Source organism: Candoia aspera, chromosome 2 (genome assembly GCF_035149785.1).
Source record: "Candoia aspera isolate rCanAsp1 chromosome 2, rCanAsp1.hap2, whole genome shotgun sequence".
Lineage (NCBI taxonomy): Eukaryota > Metazoa > Chordata > Lepidosauria > Squamata > Boidae > Candoia > Candoia aspera.
Window position 1 is genome coordinate 196,454,512 of NC_086154.1, and position 16,564 is coordinate 196,471,075.

Consider the following 16,564-nt stretch of genomic DNA (forward strand, 5'->3'; position numbering starts at 1 on the left):
ATTTATCAGAGGAGAAAATACTCTTACATCCTCCACCTCTTCTGTAACTAGAAAAGTGCTTGTTTTCATTTTAAGGAGAAACATGTCCTTTGTTTTTACTTCCAACACTGAAAAAACAGTAATGTTCCTTGTATTTGAGTCCACTGAAATAGATATTGTCCACCACCGCTGAGCTATTGTTACTTTTTTCCATTGTAGCAGTCAACATCCATAAAAACTAATAATTTTAAAGGATAAGTAGCTTTCAAGGATCATCACCCCCTTATCATTTTCCTATTTGACAAATCAGCCTTTTACATCAAGAGATGCTTGAAAAACTTTCACTCCAAATATTTATCGTGTATTTCTATGCATGATCTCAACTACTGCAGTTTACTTTATCAGATGTACTAATAGTTTACAATTCTCTTTAAATAGGTGAAATAGTAAAGCAGAAGAAATGATCAACTGGTAATTCACAGGACTTTTGCACCACAGCAGCACAATTTTATCTTTAAGAGGTGATATTTCCAAAATATTGCTACTACTGTCATAAAAGCTCTCCTAGGGTAATTTCTGCAGTTTGTCAATTCAGGATCTTATGAGCCCACAGCAGAACTTTCAACTTGAATGAACAATGACAAGGCAGTGTAAGTGCAATTGGTTCAGCACTGGTAGAATATGGATGGCAGGACATCCCACCATGCACCAAAGCTGCTCCATTTTGTACTAGCTGTAACTTTCAGTCCTAAATGTAAGCAAGCCAGGAGCAACACTGAGTGTGTATTGAATCTCCAAGCGTCACTTATCAATATTTAAAGGGCAGACTATTTGTCTTCTTAATAAAATGTTCAGCAAATTATCATTGACTGCCTGAAATCTAATATGGGATTTTTTTTCTGAACCTTTAGTAGGAAGTTTGCAGTTTTATACTACTGTTAATAAAAACAGTCTCAAGAACAGCTTAATACCTACAACCAGTTCTTTCAATTTCTAGTGAAGCGCCAATACTATATACTTTGAATGGAACAATTGTCAGAAAAAATTATGCGATATAGACTGTACCCTACTAGTGAGAAAGCAAATACTCAGCACCCTCCTTTATAAATACTAGGGCTGTGGAAACTTAAACGATTAGAAGATGTTTTATTGGACAGAAGTGTGGGGTTTATCCTAGATAAGCATTTATTTCAATCATTTTTGAAGCATGCACAGCTGTAACTGTTTTCCTCAACATTGAAAATACAAGTGCTAAAGTTGCTTTCTTAGATTCAATATTCAAAGTTTCTTCAAAGATTTGCTGACTTCAGAAAAGAAAAAGCAGGTTGATTTTATATAATGCTTTTATCAATAAAAACTGCTGCAGCAATCCTTCAATACTGTACAGTAATTTTGTATTGTAAAAAGTAAAGTTAAAGAATGGGCTAACAGGTACATTGTAACTTGCCCACTGATTTCGTTATTCTGAAAACAACAAGCCTATAATATTTATATAATACTATGGACAGACTTTTTTCCTTTTGTTGACTAGCATTACAATAGAAAATTAGAAGGATTATCCATTCAGCTATTTTAGAAGTTCCTGGCACTCTTATTCGACACGTAACACTAATTGCTGTTCATATCAGACACCCACCAAATCAAAGAATGTATGTTCTTGAACAGTGAAGTAAATGTCCACAAAGAAATTGGACACATAGGGTGACTAAATGGAGGACCTGATTTTTGTAAACCTGGAATAGAAAAAGCTTTTCTTTATAATTTGCACTGAACATCAAACCTAATCTATATAAATGCAGAAAAAGATAGAATGAGCATAGTAGGCAACACATTCGTTTTTAAGGATGAAATGCACTTTTCTTCATATTGCACACAGTATAAATTGCCTTTCTGTTTCTTTGTTCAAATCATAAGGAATGAACCAAGCTACAGAATAGTTAAGTCCACATTTAATGACTTCTGGGGGAGAAATGGTGGACTGAGCAGCTGTGCCCGCCGGCTTAGCTGGCAGACCTGACAATGCTGCAATTTTTTTCGGGCTCAGGCAGGTTTTCCTGAAGCCCAGAAACATTCTCCAGATAAAGGAGAACACCTGGAATCATCCCATCTGTCCTCTGGACAGCTGCTTGCAGTCAGATTGCAAACAGTGTTTTGCGTTGGACTGGTAAGAGCTAGCTGGGAGGCAGGGCTGTCACCATTTTCCAAGCTGCGCTGTAGCCTTAAAGGGACACTAAGACCAGCCACCCCATTTCTAAATCACTAAATTTATGGTTTTCTTAAAGTATGCGTACCTTAGAGAAGCTTTCTACAGTTAGAAGCTGGTTCTTTTGGTGCTTATTGTTATTTTTGGGATTACTTTTTTAAAAATGCTTTTTTAAACTTTGGAATTCGTTTTCCTTCCAAATATAAGTAAGGATTGTCTTCCTGTTATTATTGTACTAAATTTGAAGATACTAGCATTTTCCTACATGTTGAATTGGCTGATTTGAACCTTCAGCTATTTTCCCTTGGGAACTGTCTGCCTATCTCACTCTCACTTGTGTAAATATATTCTGGAACTTTTCCTATCTTTGACTTTCGTTGGTTAAGCTCCTAGGGGGCATGAGACATGGAATATTTTAAACAGATTTTTTCTGACTTCTACCAAGCTTTTATGCAAGATACAGGACATCATGGAAAATATGAGGTCTAAAATGTGCCATCAGGTTGGGGATGTGGTGGATGAAATTGATGAATTCAAGTGATAGAATTGTTTCTTCTAAGAGTGAGATTGGGATTTCTAATGAGATGCTGGATGAAGATTGGATAGTGGAATTGGAGAAATTTAATGGAGAGATCTGCAAACAATAAGTGAAATTGACTTTCTGCTGGAATGCCATGAAAAAGAAGGGGTTATTATGTGTGGGAGGTTTTTTGAAGAGAAGCTGGACTTTTTGAAGGGGACAGTTGGACTGTTTGATTTTTTTCAAGAGAAAAGCTTTGGGCATATTGTGGGGATATGTAAATGCTTTGGTTTATTTTGAAGTTGGATAAGGGTTAAAGAATGTTTATCTGGATTGCTTTAAGGGTTTGAATGATATTATTTGCTTTTAAGGATTTGGATTATTAGGGTAAAAAATGTTTATTTGGATAGTTTTAAGGATTTGATTTAAAGCCACTGTTTTGTTTTTTGGGTTTATTAAGATTAGAACTGTTATACTATTAAGTATAATGGCAGACAATTTATGTGCTTTTTAGTTTCTTATCAGACAAATGTATAGAGTAGTAGTATGAAGGGAATAATTAAGTAAGCGTTATCTTTTGGGGGGAAAGTTGTTTAGTGGGTTTATATGTTTTTTTCTTTATTTTAATATAAAGGGGGGAGTAACTGTACTTATTTTTATAATGTGCTAAAGTGGAATGATTTATAGAAATAATGTGGTTTTGGTTTAATGTTGAGTAAGAGATTATGGAAATTTTTGTATATCCTTGCCGTTAAGTCGTAAGTCACATCTTTCTGTAATTTTGAAAAACAAATTTCTCTGGTGTTTTCACATTTTAGCTTTTTTCTTTTTTTGTAGGTTTTTTTTTCGTAGCTTCTATCCTTGTCTCAAAATAAAATTCTTTTTTTAAAAAAGTCCACATTTAGTGAATCATTAAGGGCTACAACTAATTAATCTGGCCACAGAATTACTGCCAAAATGGTGACTAGAAAAAATTCCAATCAGAGAAAAATGTAGAATTATTAAGACATTTCCCCTTTCAATCATACTGATACTGTTATTTCCTTAATTTCTGTCCAGGTATGTATATATTCCTGCTTATATGCTTTGCTCATTTGACCACATTGTCTTTCAAAGTGAAAACAATAATAATAATTTAAAAATTCTGCTGGGAGAGAAATATACATGCTAGCATAGTTAAACCCAAGAATTAGAAACCAATAAAACCTGAACAATAAATTGCAACTTCTTCCCCACCAGCAGAGCATTCAGGTTAGTCAATTAGTTTCCATGTCAATGAACCATCACAAAAGGAACTATATCCCTCTGTACATGATTTTATTATTTACATAATACAATATAGCATAGATGCTGGGTAGCATGATTATGTGCAATACATAAATATGAACTATCTGTACACATTTGTTTATCTAATAACTCAACTGAGGACAAAATTTAAAGCAAAGACCTGATGCTTTTAATGAAGAAAACTAAGACTGAACACTGCAATAGAAATCAGAAGTAGTGCCCTATGTATACACAACTATTTACAAATGAGAACAGGCATTACCACTATACTACTCTAAACTGTACTTGTTCATATAAAAAACACAAGTTTCATACATCACAAAAAAAACCCTTCCATTATAACACAGAAGTGATATTACCAGACAAGCATCAGTGAAGTATACTGCCTTTTCTAGAGTTGTTATTGTACAATGCTGTAGATAATGCAGCCCATGCAATACACCCAAGAACACTACAGTCCTACACCCAAATACTATTAAAATGATAAAAGCAGCCCCTCAGAGTGGTTCCAGGTACCACTTAAAGTGTACAGCAGCCATATTGGGTATGATTTCTCCATGCAAAAGGGTGCAATCTCACTACATTTGGAAACTATAAAAAATTAAAGGCTAACCTTCTTTTCAACCCAGAACACATTCAACTTAAGATGCATATGAAAAATTAAAGGCTTGAATACATTTGCAAACTAGGTTCATCAGATGCAGGTGCTTATTTGAAAGAGCTGCTGTGATTAACTTTATTAAAAATGTAGCCTTTAGTTTGTAAACTGAAATCAATTCTTGTGCATTGTGCTACACAATGTATTTAGTTACTTAAGAGTAAGAAGCAGACAAGTCTTCTGTTGTAGGCTAGTTCATAAAATTCTGAAAAAAGAAGTTTCCTTTGGGAACTAGTTTTTAACAGTTGAACAATTTTTATCACTTCCAAAGATTACATCCTTTAGAAGATAATCTTAAACTGCAGTTTATGGCACCTAAACACCCACTTTCATTTAGAAACTGGCTCCTCTGCAGTTCAGGCTCAAAACAATGAAGTGTGGAAATTAAAGATGATTACGGTTAATTACGGTGAAAGTAGACTCATTTTTCTTGGTGTATCATTTAATCAAACAGGCACATTAGCACTATCCAAAGATGATATACCTCAATTAACAATCCCAAAAGGCAAATCTACTGCAAACATGCAGATTTTATGCATATGTTTGGCACATGTGAACTAGACAACTCTGTCCTTTGTGCATGTCTGTTTTCCAATGCAGGTCTTACTCTTTCATTCATTTGGGGGAGGGCATGTATACATTTTAAAGGGCTGTATCTATCCAATTCTGCCTGTAACACCCACAATATCCTAAAATATCAATCAATAAGACAAACTAAAGTAAAACTCTGGAGAACATCAAAGGAAAATGGCCATGCATCTGCTCTTTAATGTTTTCCTAGGATATTTTAAAATAAAAACAAAGGAAATCAGTCTTTGCACCAAGTAGGTTAGTTTATATTCTCTGGATTTTTTCAGCCACAACAACTGGATTCTCTTTCCTGATTTTTGCTGCAGCTTCTGCTTTGTAATCATATGGGCAGTTGTGCTTGTCAGAATAACGGTGAAGTCCACAAAACAGATTTCCACATCGGCAGTCAAAGCCTGTAAAGACACAGAAGTACCACCCTGAAGTAAGTTATGGTGAAGTCTCATAATTAAGGCATTATCTTTCTAAACAACACATCTAACCTCCAAGGATGCTTGTCTTTCAGTGTTTCCCAAATATATTTTTTAAAAGCAAGGAACTAGATAAAACAAACTGCAGTATCATACCTGTAAGTCCAACCTTCTTTCTGCACATAAAACATCTGTTCTTCTTTGGTTTGGGCATTTCGGGTGTTTTCTCTTCATTCTGAGATGTACTAGGTTGAGTAACTGAAGGACTTGGTTGGGTAACCACTAAAAGAACAACAGAAATTGGTTACATGTGCCTTTCTGTATAATTTGAACTATTTTCATCTCCACCATCTTTTCACACACTCCACTGTTAAATAAGGATATACAAAATATTTTGAACCTGAAATGGAAGTTTCCAGCATTTAAAACTTAAAACAAAAGACCAACGCTCCAGAACTTCATTAAGAGCCTGAAACAAAAATATTCTGAATTTTCTGTCCTCTGAATAAAACTTGACTGTTTGGAGTTATACTGCTTTGAGTGCTGGGACTGGTATTTTTTATTATTTTTGCAAAAATGTTTATTACCAAATACTGTAGCAGGGCCAGCTTCACCCCTGCTATTAGATGTGTGATGCAGGAGTGAAAGGAAAAAGTGATTATCTAAGCATAGGGAGAAACTGCTGTTACTGAGCACTAGTCACTGACTTGCTCAGGTCAGACAGGGTGCTGTCTCTGCCTTCAGAGTATATTCTGGATCTGGGTTGCAGTTTCTTGTGCAGACAGGTAGCAATTACCAGTGCAAAGAGACGCATGTGCACTGAATGCATTACACAACTGTTCCCTATGCAGTTGAATTTTTCTGGCTGTAAACTGTAAATGCAAAGACTATGTGGGTTTTGCTGTTTTTTTTTTTTGTTTTTTTTTTAAAAACTTTGGTCTATGTGCCATATATACTCACACTGGGGTAGTTTTTAGTTCATCTGTCAAAGTACATATAAATGCTGATTTTCTTAGTTTCTTGAGCTTTGCTGCCTAGTATTTTACTGTAGTTTTAATGCAACCACTATTAAACTTCAAAAAGAGTTTTTAAAAATCCACACACTAAAACAGCTGTCACTATTGCTTGCTGTGAAGATTTGAGAATCGTTTTTCAATCTGGAATATTATGTCTGGAACACCATAAAATGCTTCCAACTCACGGAATTAACTTCTAGAAAATGGCCCAACCACCCATGATATAGCCAGATCAGCATGGTCCAGAGTTAAAATAGAGTATCTCTGAGTTCCTTGTACATAAGTATTAAAAACCATCCCCTTCAGCATTTGTTTTTTATTTGGGTGATAGTTGGGTATCACCATGAATCATCACCCCATTATCTTTGCCCTATCAAAACATAATCGACTTGAAACGTTGGAACATTTGCTGGAGTTGTTTTGATCATGTTGCTTCATGGACAGTCTTAATGTTGAAACATAATTATTTCTATAAAAAATATTTGGAAAACCATTATTGAAGTCTTCTGATGATATTGGGTGTATAACCAGTCTTAGTTTGGACAATTTTGAGATAATTTTGTTATATCTATCTTAGAAGTCAAGAAACCATTTCCAACACTGAGCAAGGCACCAAGAAGCAGAACCAACAAGTTTGGTAGCAATGATTGAGACAATGGATTTAGACTTCTACAGTCCAGCAATACATGTTGGGAGATGACAGAACAGTTGTGGAGAATCCTTCAAATACTCTTGAACTCCATCTTCTATCAACCCCAATCAGCACATCCAACAATCAGACCTATCAGAGACTGTGATCCCTCTATATCTGGAAAGCTAACATTTCCCCCATTCTGACACACAGTAATACTTATGTTAATACTTGTATCACTATAATAAATAGCTAGCATGACTGCAGTGGAAATCTGATAAAACTGTAGTAAAAACTGGAGAATCCTCTGCCACATTCCAGACAGAGATCAATATTCCTTTCACTTACAATATTGCCTATAGTACAGAATGTTTATTTTGTTAAGCTTACTGAAATAGACATTAAGTGTCCATTGGGTGAGACGTACTGATTATAATTTAAACGTTGAATTAAAGCAGCCACTGTTACAATTTTTAATCATGATACAGGGTTGTTTAACACATTGGCAACCTTAAAATTCTGAGCTGAAACATGATTGGGCATAAAAAAAACCACTTCCCATCTAAGAAAACCACAACGATGAATAAAATTGTCTATCAATAAATATGCACATGAGCTGCTTTTTACATCAAAACTATTTTGTCTGAATCTCAAAGCCAACTTAAATTCACCCTTATGATACAAGTGTACCAACGAGGATACTACTGGAAAACTTTTTAGACTTTTCAATTATTAAATATTTAAGAACAAAATCATGCAGTAAAAAATATTACAACTCAACCAGCACAATTAGTACTAAGGAATCATAATTCAAAGTATTGGGAGAGTGCAAAAGTTCAAGTGATTAAAATAAATATGTCCACATCAACCATCACTTTAGTATTAATATAAACAATGTGGAAAATTATCACATATCAATATATAATCCATGCAAAATGCCTAATGTCCGATACATTTCAGTTGGTCTGAAATTTTTAAAGTTTTGAATCAGTGGAGGAAAAGAGTGCTGTTGCTTAGCATTTTGGGGGAAATTCTAAACATGTGTAATATATAATTAACTTTTGCTTACAGATATAAAGTGAGTTAATCAAATGTATTATATATAACTTGGTTGCTCATAAAATGAAGTTTGATATATGTCAAAAAGTAATTAGTTAGGCCATAATTATGAATACATTGACTATATTTACCTTAAAATATTATTGTTTATTATAAACAAGCTGCTATTATCTAGGAATGTACAATTTCTTCATTTTTGCCCATTTAGAGGAAGCATATTGGTGTTAATGTTCAAGTAAGAGCCAAAATGTATTTCTCACTTTATCCTCCACTTATGCCAAACAACTACAGAAAGCACTAATTTTCAGAAGGAAGCTGAGAAAAGAAAAGAAAAAGAAGGCTCAGAATACTTGGACTTCTGAATACAGACTTTTGCCTATACTGAGATACACATATCTACTCTTTCATGTTATTTCTTTTTCCCCTTTAATGTTTCCCCCTTTCCCCTCTAATAATATTATTTGAAATCTTCCCATGTATTACAAGATTCCTTCAAAACACTATTTAACCAGTTAATTTTTCCTGTTATTGAAATTCTAACTAAACCATGAAGTCATTAGTAGTACTTTCCTTTAATCTACATTCACTTCGACACATTTAAAAAGGGGTTTTTTTACACTATACATTAAAGGGGATAAAACATTTTACAGCAGAAAGTTTAGTCTAAAAGAAGCATTTGCCATGATGATGGTTCAGAAGAATGAATTTTTATTAAAAATCAGCTTTGATAAAAACATTTGATGACCCCTGTTTACAAAAGTGATTAATGAATATGGATATAAAAAATGAATATATATTAAGGATTGAAAGTAGGTTTCCTGATATTACAAATGAGCTTTTGGAACCTGTCTAAAGTTGTAATGTATTCATAGCAGAAGTTGCCCTCAGTACTAAAACACAATAAGCATTTTGCATGGGTTTTTCAGTGTATTTTGACTACTAAATTTATTACTTGTTGATGTGACTAGCAAATTAAACATTTTTATTGAAAGAGAATGCATTGATTTAAGAATAATATTTTGGTAATTTCCTGCGTGCTTTTTTTCCCTTACGTATATAAGGTATAAAGTTTCCTCTGAGCTGAGCTTGACCCCGTGACTCATGGACACAACTATGTAATCTTCTGGGTAACTATATGGAAGTGGTTTGCCACTTTCTTCTTCCAGTGCCCCCCACACCCACCCCTTTGGATTTCATACTCTAGTCTACATCCCTGGGATTTCCTAGTGCCTCCCATCCAAGTACTAACCAGGTCCTACCTTGGTTAGCTTTCTGAGATCAGCCACAGTTGGCTAGGTTGCTGCCTCATAGTTGGGCTAACTGTATACGAATTGTTCAAATATCAAATAATATAGTTTTCTTCTTTGATTATAGACTTTAAACGTGCCAGGTCCCACTGTACTAACTGCACTCAAGTTACTTTTAAAGAGGCATACCTGGCTCTGTTGTCTCTGTTTTCGGAATTACTTTCTCCTCTCTTGAAATGCTCATTTCTGTCATTTGCTGTGTTACAGGCAAGGCGGCAGCAGGCACATTTCTGCTTGCATTCAGTGAAATGAAAGCAATTTGTTAGTGCTATTAGGAAGACTAGAATTTTTATAAAGCTAAGATTTTAACAACTTGAGCTCCTTTTGGTAACTATAATTGAACCCACTGGTAATCAATTTTGATAATAGATGATTAACAACTGACCTTAAAATCTAATCTTACAGTCATCCAAGATATGATTATAAATGCTTCATCATTGTAATTCTCAGACTAACTGCAAAAATAGACTGAGCATTTCCTCTATTAACTAAGTATAGCAGAATCTAATGCAATAGTAGAACAAAAACAAGGCTTAATTTTTTGTAACAACTTTCTCACTGTTTTACCTTGATTTCTCTGATGTGCTGCCAGCAGCACCTTCACAGTTGTTTAAACTAGTATCTGCTCTCTGTACAGATGTAGAATCTGAGGTAGGGCTATTGGAACCGCCTGAAGTTCCTAAGTAATAAAAAAAGAAATATAACTGAACACATTAGAATGTTTAAGCAAATAAAATGGTTGTTATTAAATGCTTCCAAGTCTTTCTAACTAGAGGGAATGAATCCAGATGTATGGGAAGGCATGGTGTAATAGTCATTCCAACTGGCTATTTCTGAAATTTACTGTATCCACATTTAGTATTTCATTCATATTGCCCCAAAACATACCCATTGGACTGATTCGGCCACTATTTTGCTGTCTCTGAAGATGTTCTTTATAGCAAACGGAACACATTCCATTAGTTCTAGGGTTCCCATAAAATCCACATCCTGTGCTACACAGCATGGGCCCTGGGGTTTGGTTGGTTTCCTGAGCCATCTTGTGCTGTAAACAGAGGAAAGGGATACTTAATTAGGAGCTGCCATACATTCAAAATTCACAAGGAACTATTACAAATGCTGATATGACACATTATCACTCTGCATAAATGTAGAATGAATATCATTAGTATGAAATGGCAAATCATCAAAGACAGAGATGAGACAGGACTGGTGAAAATTCATACAATTTGAAGACTGTAAGGTGTAAAGGGGAAACTCAGTCTTCCTCCACCTTATCTGTCCACAAAGGCACTGATACCTCCCCAAAGGCAGGTGGATGGAGAAATTAGTATGCACTCTCAATTGTTAAAAGCTGTGGGTTAAGCTAAAAGAAAATAAGCTGCTTGTCATTTGATTCCTTTCAGCCTAAAGCCATACCCAGTTCAACCCTCACGCAACAGATTCTTTTTCTATAAAAGGGAATGTTCCCTGCATCCATATATTTATGTATGTATGTATGTGCAGGTCTGTGTGGCCTACCCATATGGCATATTCACAGAGATCTGCATCTAACTGCATATTCCATTGACAATTATCTTTACTTAAGTCCAAAGTTCCTGAGCTGGCAAGTGGACTTCAGATTGCTTTTACACAGGTTTTTGTTGGGTTGGGAAAGAAAAGTGGCTCGTATGCAAGAGAGAAAATGTAAAATAGTATTTTCCTTCTATAATGCACAGCCATGCTTTCAGAATGAGTACTCTATCAACAGAAACAGTGCCACAATCACATAAACAAACTGAAACATTTTTCAGGACTATGATTGTTTATCAATATTCCTATATCATTTATGGATAGAGAACACAGGCTATGATATTAAATATAAGACTCAGAATATAAGACTTATTTTATGTATGTATGTATGTATGTTTGAGACTTACATTTTTAATAGCTATTCTCACTCCTAATAGAAGTCCAAAACAAAACCTGACAGGTTACTCATTTTTATGCTTTTCTTAAATAACCAAAAAGGGTAAAGACATCTCCTTATTCCAAAATATACAGCTTTTAAAATACATGTTTGAGAAGGCTGGAAGAAAGTATCTATTAGCCTTCCAAAATGGTAGATTTATTTGTTCACAGATTTCCAACCATCATTAAACATCCAGGTTGTAGTTTTAAACCATACATGAGATTGTGTGCTTACAAAATATAATCTGTTTAGTAAATCAGATCTAAAATTGACACAATTTAAATATTTAGTACTGCATTTGTATAAAGACAAAGCTTCCTTCGTTAAAATGCCATTTTCAGTTCTCTTACCAGCAGTATTTTTTTAAAGAAAGCTTTCATCTGCAAATAAGTGTGGTAGAGAGGAGTACAAGCTATATATAGCTGAATAAAAGCTTTACTAAAACCGCCTAGAATCCACAGCAAACATTTGATTAAAACAACCAAGGATTACAAACTTTCAAGTTCTCTAAAAGGTAACAGGATGGATGTTCCAAAAATAGGGAATGGGGTAATAAAATAAAAAAGTTCAACACTGATGCCAAATGAAATGGGTATTAAGTCAATTTTGATTTTCAGATATCTTCCAAGTGGCACTTAGAATAGAATTTCTAATCTCATGATATTTAACACGCTTTACACCTGTAGTCTAACTGGAATGCTGGTTTCTAATGCCACCTCATGAGTGTCCTCTAACTTTAGTTTTTCCTCAGAAGCTAAGGTCACATGGGGGAGTGCATTAGCTTCCGCTTGTCACAAGGCTGCAATGTGACAAGCTGAGCTAGAAGCTCAGATAAAACCCTGTCAACAGGGGCCTCTGAAATCAGCTTCTATTTTTATCTCAAAAGCTGCCTAGTTCCAGGATAGCTCACAATATTAAAACAGCAAAATACACATTCACTTAAAAAAAACACAACCAATTATGGTGCATCTCATAGTTCTGTCAAAGAAAAAAAAATGGTAAGGCCAACAATTAGAGAATTTGTCAAACTAATTTAGTTACAAATATATAGGTGACTGTTCTGCCATCCCCATATACAGTGGCTATAAAATCAGATGGTTACTTTTTATAAAAGTTTGGTTCCTGCCTTCCAACTAAAGATGACACATCCTAAAATAAAGAAGCTCTTGTTCAACCTAATTTTTTATTATCAATAAGAACTCCCATCAATACTTGTTCTAAAAGCCCATGGTGCAAAATGTTACAGTAATATGAAATGCTGAATAGAATTATATGTTTAAAAACTTAGAATAACTTTTTAAACCATTTCATATTTTACTATCAAAAGGAAGAAGTCATAATAATAAACTCAACACCCCTCTAGCATATGTGGATTGCTTAACATAGAAAAAAATGGAATTGAAAATGAAGAAAGGAAAAACTGTGATTACTAACTCAGTATTACACCCACAGAAATTGCATCACTTATGGCAGGCAACTGGACAGCTAACCTACATGCCCATTTATCTAACTCTGCAAAAGAGCAAGGCAGTTTGGTTAAACTCAAGAGGCCTTAGAAAGAAGAGTGCCTCCAGGCAAATCCTGAAGCTTGTGGGACCCAGAGGACAAGAAAACAAGGAACAGGGATTTCATAGTGGCACAATGGAGACTGGCCAAGTCAGAGGAAACAAAGGAGAAGCCGCTGCCAGTAATTCAGCGCTTAGAGCGGGCGGGGGTGGGGTGGGGTGGGGGGCAAGCAGTGAATAAAAGGAAAGAGATCCGCTCTCGAGCGTCAAGGACTCCGGGTCGCGAAACGCGCCGACAAAAAAGATGGTAGAAAATGGCAGGCGACGATGACGGTCGGGGCGGACTCTCCTTGTTGAGCTACCGGGAGGGGATGGGCGAGAAGCTGGAAGAGGCAGGGGCCTTGCTCCAGCCTCGCTGTTCCCCCTCCCTCTCTCCCAAGCCACATCCACCCAGCTGACAAACACATACCGAGGCCTGGGGGCCTCGTGAAAGAAAACCACTGAGTCATAGCAAGGCCAAGCCAGCCCAGGAAAGCCAAGCGGTCGCCCCCACGCTCCGGGGCAACGCACAAACGATGGTACCGCGCACAAAGCTACGAAAGACCGTTTCTGCCCGGAGGGAAGTGAGAGGGGGAGGCGGGAAGGGGAAAGGAGGAAGGCTTCGCTCCCACCCGCGCCGGCAAGCCGAGGAAGCCCATTGTCTCCTTCTAGTTCTTTGTTTCCCCTTCCGCCGCTTCTTCCCCCTTTCAGAGACTTCTGTCTTCGCGACAGCCCCCTCTCGCGTAATTGCCACCCGACGTCGAGCATTGGGGAGAAGAGAAAAAAAGAGCATCCATATTTTTCTCTATTTCTCTCGGGCCCCCTCCCCCCTTGAAGCCACGCAACCAAGCGGGCACAGCGGCCCTTTGTCCTCCTCCCTACCCCCCATTCTCCTTGGCCAAACAAAGCGAAAGGGAAGCCCTTTTTTTCTTTCTCATTCCGCCCAGCTTTCGCGGCTCGCACAACGGAACGCGAGCCCCCCCCTCCAAGTGCCGTCCCTTGGCAAACGCCCCCGCCTCTTCCCGCTCCTCCATCGAGGTGAGACGGAGAACGACGCCCCCTTCTAATAGCTCCCCCACACCCCATACCGGGAAGGGAATAAAAGGCATTTGCTTCGCCACTCACCCGCTAGCTCGGTGTCCGAGATACCTCGACTTGCAAGGGAGGAGACTAAAGAGAGACGGGGAGGCGCCGCTGTTGGGGTTTTAGCGGGAAGAGGGTCCCGGGGCTGCAGCAGCAGCAGCAGCAGCAGCAGCAGCAGCAACCGCCGCCGCTTCTTTCCTTTGTTCCAAGAGGAGGAGGAGGAGTTGCTGGTGCCGCTGCGCGGAGCTAGACACGGCAAGGAAGGGAGGGGGGAAGATGGTTCCTCGCCGCGCGCTGGTGATAATGGCGGCGGTAAAGCCGCCGCTGCCGCGAGCCTCCGGGCCCTGATGAAACGTACAGCCTCCCGCGCACAAACCGTCCCTTGAGTGCGGAGGAAGAGAGCGCGCGGGCAGCCCAGTCACTCCGGGTGAAGAAAAGTAGGCGGCCGCCTGGCTCTTAATGCGCTGAGTGGCGCGGGCGCGCTCGCTGTGCCCTGATGGGAGTCACTCACGGTGGGCGAGGGGGAGGAGCAGAAAGGAGGAAGGGCGGCCTGATACGTCACCATTCCAACTCCTCCCTCGCTCTTCCCCTCCCCCTCGTCTCTTCCCCCCCCCCCTTGCACATTGGGGAAAAGCGGTTAGTGGAGGGGGACGGAGACGTATACACGAGCGACGGCGCAAGCGCCGCCTCACAGTTCACAGTCAGTGTCAACGTCACCGTCATTCCTTTTCCCCGCCCCCTCGCTCATTGAAGCCCGGCCAAGGGAGAAGCGGGGAGGACGGGAAAAGGAGCCGAGGAGCTGGAGGCTCTGGGGTCGGTTTGTTTCGGATCTAAAAAGCGCCGGGAGGGAGGGATTAAGAGCTATCCTTCAGGAGGCGCGCTGTTTCTAGGAGACTCGCTTTTAAAGTGGGATTACGGCGTTTGCGTGCCTTTTCTTCTCGTTTCGAATGCGCTCCGAAATAAGAGGGACGGAAATTGTTATCGAAAGAAAAAGGTTGGACGTGTGTGTATCAAAGACGGACATTTTGCACATTCGCTAGGCGTTACTGGAAAATATAACCACCAAGGAAAATGGGGACAGACTTGAAATTGTAACCCTATCTGGCCTAAATTTTGGACCCTCTTCGTGCCCTGCCTTGTGAAGAGTTCTGAATTGCTCTAAAACCTGCTCATTTTTTTTAAAAAAAATGGTCCTAATAAAGATACTGTTAAACCATAGGGTTTTTTTTTTCAGCACCCAACATAGTCACGGTTGTTTTGATTGATCTAGCGATTTGTAAAATACCCTGTTGTTTATTGATTAGTTTAAACCGTTTTTATGATTTTAATTTAATGTATTTAAACAATTCTCTTAAAGTGTTTAGAGTTCTGTTAACGCAACATTATTCTCTTGTGTTTATAGGTTAAGAAGGTATGTTAGAATAAAAAATAACTGCAAAGCTCAGACCTTAGTTTAAAATGTTAGTAGAGATCCTACAACCAGCTGTAATGTCTGGATTTGCTGGTCTTCTTAGTACCTATGAAAATAATTTAAAATAGAGTACCAATAAATGATTACTGGCTCAGCTGAGCTGATGGAGTTGCTTGGCATCTTTTCTGCTGGTGCAACCTCTTGGATCCAAGAGAAATTTTATTTTGGCTTTATTAGTTAGGGTTGCTGCTTCTTAACTGATCTAACCAACCTTTCTGTTAGGCAAAATGTCTTTACATCAGCTGCCCTTCTTTCTTTTTTTTTGATACTCTTATGATTTTGCAGAATTTCAACTTTTGTAGCATCTAAATGCTTTGTGTGCTTTTTTTTAATGGAGGTTTGGCCATAGTCCACAGCACATTATGCTCTATTACTATGAATTTTTAAAAAATATTTAAATATTTTAAAAATATTTTTGGATATTTTTAAATGTGTTCAATCGTGTCCGATTCTTGGAGACTGCCTGGACAAGTCCCTGCAGTTTTCTTGGCAAGGTTTTTCAGAAGTGGTTTGCCATTGCTTACTTCCTAGGGCTGAGAGAGAGTGACTGGCCCAAGGTCACCCAGCTGGCTTCATACCTAAGGTGGGATTAGAACACATGGTCTCCCATTTTCTAGCCTGGTGCCTTAAGACTGAAATATCAAGGCATGTAAATTACCTTGTGCAACAACACTGTTAGTATGGTGCCTTCTCAGGCAGAATGCCTTTTTCTTCCCTAAACATTGTTGATTAAGAAAGAAGGCATCCTAGTAAATGGTGGAACTCTGAACATATCTTAGTTCTGATACTGTATTTCTTTCCATGTCACTTCAAATGTTTATGGTAATACATGGATAAATTATTCTTAGAATTAGAAA

At 37.9% G+C, this 16,564-nt stretch overlaps 1 protein-coding gene and 1 long non-coding RNA gene across 2 annotated transcripts in view; one reads left to right on the forward strand and one right to left on the reverse strand.

The window, feature by feature from the left end:
• The window catches only part of LOC134491405 (uncharacterized), a 771,213-nt gene that overhangs the window by 593,592 nt on the left and 161,057 nt on the right, over positions 1-16,564 (forward strand). The window lies entirely within an intron of this gene.
• ZFAND5 (zinc finger AN1-type containing 5) lies at positions 3,999-14,747 on the reverse strand. The gene is made up of 6 exons (XM_063295130.1): positions 14,279-14,747; positions 10,547-10,703; positions 10,226-10,337; positions 9,788-9,888; positions 5,802-5,927; positions 3,999-5,630 (listed from the first exon to the last, which is right to left on the reverse strand). Exons 2-6 carry the CDS (start codon positions 10,695-10,697, stop codon positions 5,482-5,484), a joined length of 639 nt encoding a protein of 212 aa, XP_063151200.1. The 5' UTR covers positions 10,698-10,703; positions 14,279-14,747; the 3' UTR covers positions 3,999-5,481.

What these genes read in the sequence shown, in the direction of transcription:
- ZFAND5 (XM_063295130.1), bottom strand. Translation starts at nt 10,697, where the DNA reads ATGGCTCAGGAAACCAACCAAACCCCAGGGCCCATGCTGTGTAGCACA. An exon ending in AGCACATCAGAGAAATCAAG is followed by an intron (nt 9,889 to 10,225) that starts GTAAAACAGTGA and finishes GAATGCAAGCAG; the next exon opens with AAATGTGCCTGCTGCCGCCT. An exon ending in AAAGAAGGTTGGACTTACAG is followed by an intron (nt 5,631 to 5,801) that starts GTATGATACTGC and finishes GTGTCTTTACAG; the next exon opens with GCTTTGACTGCCGATGTGGA.